The sequence below is a fragment of the Spea bombifrons genome, chromosome 11, assembly GCF_027358695.1.
Source record: "Spea bombifrons isolate aSpeBom1 chromosome 11, aSpeBom1.2.pri, whole genome shotgun sequence".
Classification (NCBI taxonomy): domain Eukaryota; kingdom Metazoa; phylum Chordata; class Amphibia; order Anura; family Pelobatidae; genus Spea; species Spea bombifrons.
In genome coordinates, this window is record NC_071097.1 from 5,099,951 (window position 1) to 5,107,770 (window position 7,820).

Consider the following 7,820-nt stretch of genomic DNA (forward strand, 5'->3'; position numbering starts at 1 on the left):
GTGGGAAGGGGCCCCCTGAGTGGAAGTCCGGATGCTTTGGGAGGGGGGGCCCCCTGAGTGGAAGTCTGGATGCTTTGGGAGGGGGGGCCCTAGTGGCAGTCCGGAATCCTTGGGTGGGGGGCCCCCGAGGGACAGTCTGGAGTCCTTGTGAGGGGGGGACCCCAAGTGGCAGTCTGGAATCCTTGGGAGGGGGGCCCCTGAGAGGCAGTCTGGAAGGTTTCGGAGGGGGGACCCCAAGTGGCAGTCCGGAATCCTTGGGAGGGGGCCTCCCGAGTGGCAGTCTGGAAGCTGTGGGAGGGGGGCCCCCAAGTGGCAGTCTGGAATTCTTGGGAGGGGGGCCCCGAGTGGCAGTCCGGAAGCAGTTTGAGGGGGACCCCCATTGGCCGTTTGGAGGGGGCCCCCGGGTGGCCCCCTGGAATCCTTGGGATGTGGGCCCCCAAATGGCAGTCTGGAAGCTGTGGGTGGGGGCCCCGAGTGGCCTTCTGGAGGGGGGGGGCAGTGGCCGTCAGGAAGCTGTGGGAGAGTGGCCCCCGCGTGGCAGTCAATCATCCGAGTCGCAGTCAGGGAGCTGTGTGAGCTTTCTCAATCCGCACGGAGAAGCATCCCCTCCTGTTACTGACAATTAAAGGAACGTTCGGCACCCTCTCCTCGCCGGCATTCATTTATCACAACACCAAGTCAATGAACGCCTGGACAGCTGCCAAACCGCAACCAATCAATACACCGGGACTGCTGCCAAACCGCAACAAGAACACCGGGACTGCTGCCAAACCGCAACAAGAACACTGGGACTGCTGCCAAAGCCATCAAAGTACTCAACAAGAACAACAAGAAACTCAATACCTAAGGAGCGGGACTCGGCTCCCTATTCAAGGCAGGAATCCATTTAAAATGTTATTTAAAAAATATATTAAAAATGTAACTTCACGTCCATCCGCTCTCTCCCTCCTCCAACTTTTTCTTGCCTTGAGCAGATCTGAGATCTCCAGAAGACACAAGAAACGAAGGGGTTGATCCAAACAGACACTCGGGGGAGGGGCTAGGAGAATGAGAGAGGTAGTAGACGGCTAGATAGTCCCTCCCCTGTCTCTGTATTGGTGTCGGCTGCTGAAGAGGAAGCCCCGCCCTCTTAAGTAAGTCTGGTGCCGGCTCCCTGTCACAAAAATACAGGCTTCGAAGGGCTGATTACAGGGCAGGGGGAGGGGGGCACGCTAGTCCTTGTCAACTCTGCTGCTCTGGGCCCCCAATATTAACGTATAGTCATAAGTCAGTCTGTGTGTTACTATACAGAGGTCATGGTGTGTGGTTTTATACAGAGGTCAGGGGGGTTTGTACAGAAGTCAGGCTGTGTGTTATTATACAGAGGTCAGTCTATATGATCATAGATGTAAAGCTGTGTTTTACAGAGTTCACACACACACACAATTCACAAGGATCTTTCCTGTTATTTCCCCTTTCTAGTTCTATTCACTCGCACTCACGTTAAAGAAATAGTATATACATCATTAATACACAGTGGTGCATGCACACAAACACATTCTCACGCTTAACCCTTTCCTCACTAACCACTAACGTATGCTCACGCGCAGGGCCGGCCCAAGGCAAAATGCCGCCCCCCCCTTATCTACCCTTCCTCTCCCTCCGTCCCTGCCGCCCCCCCCTTGTACTTACCTTTCGGCAGTCCTGTATAAATATTTGGCTATTCTTAAATAATAATTAATGATTGGGTTATTTAAATTTATAGATTAAGTTTAAGGGTAAATTAATCTTTAATAGGTGATACCGTATTAAAGAATTTATTGTATTAATTATCTGTATTCATTATTTTATTTATTTATTATTTCACACCTCTTGGGTGCTGTTCCCTGGCAGTTTTTTTTCTATCTTTTTTTTGGGGGGGGGCTGCACGGTGTAGGAAATTCAACTGCTTTGGAGTTAGATTCTATAATTAGAAGTGTGATGAGACGTTTACGCGCAAACGGTAAATATATTTTCCTTTCAAACCCCCCTCCCCCTGACTACAAATCCAGCGATGCCCCGGCGATCGGCAGCATGGGGAGGTTTCAGAAACGGCGTCCAATCATAGACTCGCAGACTGCCGCTCATGAACCAATGAATGTGCGGCAGCTCGTCTATAAAAGCCAAACTTCTGGCGGGTTAACCCCGTGTTTACGTGCGATTTGAACTGTTTTGTGGCGGGATCCAGGCATTGAGATGGCCGAGACAGCTCCTTCCCCTGCGCCTCCCCCGGCAGAAACCTCTTCCAAGAAGAAACAGCCGAAGAAGCCGGCAGCTGCAAAAAGCCGTCCTGTGAAGTCCGGTCCCAGTGTCTCCGAGCTGATTGTGAAAGCGGTCTCTGCGTCCAAGGAGCGCAGCGGAGTGTCTCTCGCAGCTCTTAAAAAAGCACTCGCTGCTGGCGGCTACGACGTAGAAAAGAATAACAGCCGCCTGAAGCTCGCTCTCAAGGGTCTGGTGTCTAAAGAGACCCTGATCCAGCTGAAAGGAAGCGGTGCTTCTGGCTCTTTCAAGCTGAACAAGAAGCAGCTGGAGAGCAGAGAGAAGACACCAAAGAAGAAGGAAACTTCCGTAAAGCCTAAAAAAGTAGCCCCTAAGAAGGTTGTGAAGTCGCCCAAGAAAGCCCCTGCAGGAGTGAAGAAAAGCCCGAAAAAGATCAAGAAACCGTCGGCCGCTGCCAAGAGTCCCAAGAAGCCTAAGGTTGTTAAAGCGAAGAAAGCTGGCAAGAGCCCAGCTAAGAAGGCCACAAAGCCAAAGGCTACCAAAAGCCCCGCTAAGCCCAAGGCAGCCAAAAGCCCCGCTAAGCCCAAGGCTGCCAAAAGCCCCGCTAAACCCAAGGCTGCCAAAAGCCCCGCTAAGCCCAAGGCTAAAAAGGCAGCCTCCAAAAAGTGAGAAGGGGGGGGGCGTGGGTTTTGCAGCGCCTCTGGTGTGTGCTTTCCCACTTAATTCTTCACACAAAAGGTTCTTTTCAGGACCATCATATCCTCCGAAAAAAAAAAAAGCGTTTAATCACCGGCCGCTGCTATGTGGGCCACCCGCTGAAAGCCTAGCCCCATACTTGTGTGTTGTGCATGGATTGACATATTCGGCCAGCGCTCTCGCTCTGAGCCCTGTCCGTAACATAATAGAGATAGGGGCGGGCTTAAAGATTGTGCTTTGCCGTTACTCGCTATGCCCAGCCGGGGACTCGGCCGCTTAACGGCTCGCTCGGTAGTGGGATAACGGTGTGAGATGTTTCAAGCTTGGGCGCGAGCAACAGGGTTAACTTCATGCATGCGAAGGGAAACACAAAACACAAGCTCGTTTGAGTGACAATGTGGTGGCTCTTAAAAGAGCCTTTGTGGGAGGGTGAGGGGAAAATCGCGTTCGCCAACACCACGTTTATTTAAGCACGTTCTCCTCTGATCCTGCGAGCCAGCTGAATGTCTTTTGGCATGATAGTAACCCGCTTAGCGTGAATAGCGCACAAATTGGTGTCTTCGAAAAGCCCCACGAGGTAAGCCTCGCTGGCTTCCTGGAGAGCCATAACAGCAGAACTCTGGAAACGTAGATCGGTCTTGAAGTCTTGAGCAATCTCACGGACCAGCCGCTGGAAAGGCAGCTTTCGGATAAGCAACTCCGTAGACTTCTGGTAACGGCGGATTTCCCTAAGAGCTACGGTGCCCGGGCGGTAGCGATGTGGCTTCTTCACGCCGCCGGTAGCTGGAGCGCTTTTCCTCGCAGCTTTGGTCGCCAGCTGCTTCCGAGGAGCTTTTCCTCCGGTGGACTTACGGGCTGTCTGCTTGGTGCGAGCCATGCTGGTGCGTGCAGATCTGATTCACTGACGAATACAGCAGAACTGTAACGATTCTGTGGCCAACTCAAGCCCTTTATAGAGTAGCGGTGAATGTGATTGGATACGCTTAATCACGCCCCTCTTTTTCATAGGCTAGGAAGATGATTTGAAAAAGCCAGCCTTTGATCAAGAGACTTCGGTGTGGAGAGTTATCTTTTTTTTTTATTTATTTAAATTAAATGCTCGAATCGGTCATTTATTCGTTAGCTGCGGTTCTTTTTTTATTTAGTTCTTCTCCTCTCTTTTGGTCAGCCTCCTACCTAGTGAACCTGTGTACTGGCTGACCGTTAACAGTGATACGGCGAAAGCTAAAAGCCCGCCTTTATCTTGGTCTCCGTTTGGCGTTTATTTACAGCGATATACTGCCACCTAGTGGTAAATGAGGGATCGTCGAAAGCGATCACGTGGCGGTGAGGGAGGCAAAAGCATTAAGGTTTTTGATATTCCTAAATAGCCAATCGGTGGCTGAGGCACGTTTGGAAGCTTCTCCAGCCAACCAACGATAAGCATATATTCAAAAAGCAACACCCCCTTGAGGCAGCATGGTGCGGTTCCCCATCAGGTCCGTCCAGTACGCATAAAAGAAAGCGGGCCGGCCGTTGGCGAGTATTGTGCTGTGGAACTCGTGGAGTAAACTTGATCATGTCTGGCCGTGGCAAAGGAGGTAAGGGACTCGGGAAAGGTGGCGCAAAGAGGCACAGGAAGGTGCTTCGGGATAACATCCAGGGTATCACCAAGCCTGCTATCCGCCGTTTGGCTCGCAGAGGAGGTGTGAAGCGTATCTCTGGGTTGATCTATGAGGAGACCCGTGGTGTGCTCAAAGTGTTTTTGGAGAATGTGATTCGTGACGCAGTCACTTATACGGAGCATGCCAAGAGGAAAACCGTTACCGCTATGGACGTGGTGTATGCCTTGAAACGCCAAGGCCGTACTCTGTACGGTTTCGGAGGTTAAGCTTGTTGACTCGTCACCCGGAAACACCCAACGGCTCTTTTCAGAGCCACCCACACCTTCTCTTAGGCTATGATCATGTTGTCCCAGAGTCTGCTCGCGCTTTTCTATGCACACCTTGAAATAACCAGCTTAACAGTGGCTGGGTCTGGCTATAGATTGAGCTACTGGCAGAACATGTGCTGAGATCGGCAGCTGGTGTCCTCCAAAGGCTGGCCTCGCTTGAATGGGGGCTGACACGTCCCAGGGTTAATAGGCGCCGTCTGTGGTAGTTATCTGAATTCTGTATGTCCCAGTATGTGTGTGATTTTTATTATGACTTTGTCGTCCCCTCATGTCTCATCCTGTTTTCAGGACAATAGACCCACGATGTAGCTCAGCTTGGGCTAGCCGCAGTGGTAAAGCAGCCCCTTCTCTCTGCAACGCTGGTTCTTTTTGACGGCGAAGGGGTTAATCGCTTGGGTCCCAGCAGGAGAAATCAGCGATTAGCTGGAATACCCAATCAGAGTACAGATCGTTGCCATTACAGGAGCCCCTTCACCTTGGGCTTCTCGAGCCAGGCAGTCTGGTCGACGGGCACAATACCCCAGCTGATCTGGAGGAGTGAGGAGCACATTTCAATGCTCACAAATGCTCCTCCCAGAGATAGAAGTCCAACAAAAAGGGGCTACATAATTCACATAGCTCTGAGACAGACCGTGTGGGTGGCTCTCAAAAGAGCCTTTGTTTAAAGAGAGAACAAAGAACTTTACTTGGCGCTGGTGTACTTGGTAACAGCCTTGGTGCCCTCTGACACAGCGTGCTTGGCCAGCTCCCCAGGAAGGAGGAGGCGTACAGCAGTCTGAATCTCCCGAGAAGTGATGGTGGAGCGCTTGTTGTAATGGGCTAGGCGTGAAGCTTCCCCGGCAATGCGCTCAAAGATATCATTGACAAACGAGTTCATGATGCCCATGGCCTTGGAGGAAATGCCAGTGTCTGGATGCACCTGCTTCAGTACCTTGTAGACATAGATCGCGTAGCTTTCCTTTCTACTCTTCTTGCGCTTCTTCCCATCTTTTTTCTGGGTCTTCGTAACAGCTTTCTTAGAGCCTTTCTTCGGAGCAGGGGCAGATTTCGCTGGATCAGGCATCGCGTCCGCTTTGCTTTCCTTTCAACACGGAACACAAGAACACGCGACGAATACTGAAGTATAACTGCGCCGGGCCCTTCCTTTTATAGGCATCGCATGCAAATAAGGCCGTTCTGCTGTCTCGCTTCCGATTCGATGAGGTTGTCACGTGTGATGATGCGGCCGCCCATAAACCGCAGTGCCTACACCGATTGGTGTCTCAGACTATTTCCACCCGATTGGCTGTTTTGAAAAGGAACCAATCAGTGACGAATAACGTCACGGGGGAAGCTACAAATAGCTGGGTAAGTGAGCGGCGTTTCTTTGTAACGTACTGTTTAGTCAAGTATCTGCGCGGTCATTTGTTGAGTCAAGGTATGTCTGGCAGAGGAAAACAAGGCGGAAAGGTTCGTGCTAAGGCGAAGACACGTTCTTCCCGAGCTGGTCTTCAGTTCCCTGTCGGCCGTGTGCATAGGCTTCTTCGCAAGGGTAATTATGCCGAGAGAGTAGGAGCCGGCGCACCCGTGTATCTGGCAGCGGTGTTGGAGTATCTGACTGCTGAGATATTGGAGTTGGCTGGTAACGCTGCACGCGACAACAAAAAGACCCGTATCATTCCTCGCCACCTGCAACTTGCCGTTCGTAACGACGAGGAGCTCAATAAGTTGCTCGGAGGGGTCACCATTGCTCAGGGAGGTGTTCTACCCAACATCCAGGTGGTGCTCTTGCCCAAGAAGACAGAGAGCCACAAACCTGCCAAGAGCAAGTGAGTGCGGTAATCGGTAACCGCAGGGCAATTAGCCAACACCACCAAAGGCTCTTTTCAGAGCCACCCATAATCTCTGGAACAAGCTATATCTGACTTGCTGTAAATTTGCGGCAAACTTCTTTATAGGCAACTGCTTTCCACTGCAGTTTTTCAGCCCGATGTTTAGTTGCTGAGCTTCACGGTGGCTAAACACCATTCATACAAACTACATCATACACCCTACCGCCCCCCCTCCCCCTCCGTCCGTTTCAGGGTTACAATCACACATATACACTGCCCATACAGACATACACATATACACTGCCCATACAGACATACACATATACACTGCCTATACACACACATATACACTGCCCATACAGACATACACATATACACTGCCTATACACACACATATACACTGCCTATACACACACATATACACTGCCCATACACACGTACACATATACACTGCCCATACACACACATATACACTGCCCATACAGACATACACATATACACTGTCTATACAGACATACACATATACAATGCCCATACAGACATACACATATACACTGCCCATGCAGACGAATGCACATACACGCACATATACACAGCTGCCCTATACACATATGCCTGCCCAAGTGCCCATACACATGCCTTACCATATGTATATGCACACACAAATCTACCATCAGACCCCCCCCACCTTCGTTCTCCACATCAGACCCCCCCAACCCACCTTTGTTCTCCACATCAGACCCCCACAACCTTTGTTCTTCACATCAGACCCCCCCACCTTTGTTCTCCACATCAGACCCCCCACCTTTGTTCTCCACATCAGACCCCCCCCACCTTTGTTCTCCACATCAGACCCCCTCCCACCCACCTTCATTCTCCACATCGGACCCTCCTAACCCACCTTTGTGTTCCACATCAGACCCCCCCACAAATTTTTCGTTCTCTACATCAGACCCCCCCAACAACCTTTGTTCTCCACATCAGACCCCTCAATAATCAACCAACCACCCACCTTGGTTCTCCACAAATCTTACCTTTTCTTCCTTCTTCCTCCTTTCTGCTTTCTCTTCCTCCGTCCTGCTTCCTGCTTTCTGCTTCCTCCTTTCTGATTTCTGTTCTAACTTTCCTTCTGTTTGCCGCTC

General features: G+C 51.0%; 5 protein-coding genes across 5 annotated transcripts; 3 read left to right on the forward strand and 2 right to left on the reverse strand.

Annotated features, from left to right (window-relative positions):
• The first annotated feature begins 2,181 nt into the window (after window positions 1-2,181).
• On the forward strand, window positions 2,182-2,907 carry LOC128468857 (histone H1B-like). Its single transcript, XM_053450678.1, has one exon. It carries the CDS (start codon window positions 2,215-2,217, stop codon window positions 2,905-2,907), a length of 693 nt encoding a protein of 230 aa, XP_053306653.1. The 5' UTR covers window positions 2,182-2,214.
• Window positions 2,908-3,332: 425 nt separating this feature from the next.
• Window positions 3,333-3,815, reverse strand: LOC128468891 (histone H3). Its single transcript, XM_053450707.1, has one exon. The coding sequence runs from the start codon at window positions 3,809-3,811 to the stop codon at window positions 3,401-3,403; it is 411 nt and encodes a 136-aa protein (XP_053306682.1). The 5' UTR covers window positions 3,812-3,815; the 3' UTR covers window positions 3,333-3,400.
• Window positions 3,816-4,468: 653 nt separating this feature from the next.
• Window positions 4,469-4,813, forward strand: LOC128469012 (histone H4). Its single transcript, XM_053450813.1, has one exon. The coding sequence runs from the start codon at window positions 4,493-4,495 to the stop codon at window positions 4,802-4,804; it is 312 nt and encodes a 103-aa protein (XP_053306788.1). The 5' UTR covers window positions 4,469-4,492; the 3' UTR covers window positions 4,805-4,813.
• Window positions 4,814-5,549: 736 nt separating this feature from the next.
• LOC128468994 (histone H2B 1.1-like) lies at window positions 5,550-5,979 on the reverse strand. The gene has a single exon (XM_053450797.1). It carries the CDS (start codon window positions 5,928-5,930, stop codon window positions 5,550-5,552), a length of 381 nt encoding a protein of 126 aa, XP_053306772.1. The 5' UTR covers window positions 5,931-5,979.
• A 307-nt stretch (window positions 5,980-6,286) lies between these two features.
• Window positions 6,287-6,735, forward strand: LOC128468920 (histone H2A type 2-B-like). Its single transcript, XM_053450734.1, has one exon. The coding sequence runs from the start codon at window positions 6,287-6,289 to the stop codon at window positions 6,677-6,679; it is 393 nt and encodes a 130-aa protein (XP_053306709.1). The 3' UTR covers window positions 6,680-6,735.
• Window positions 6,736-7,820: the final 1,085 nt, after the last annotated feature.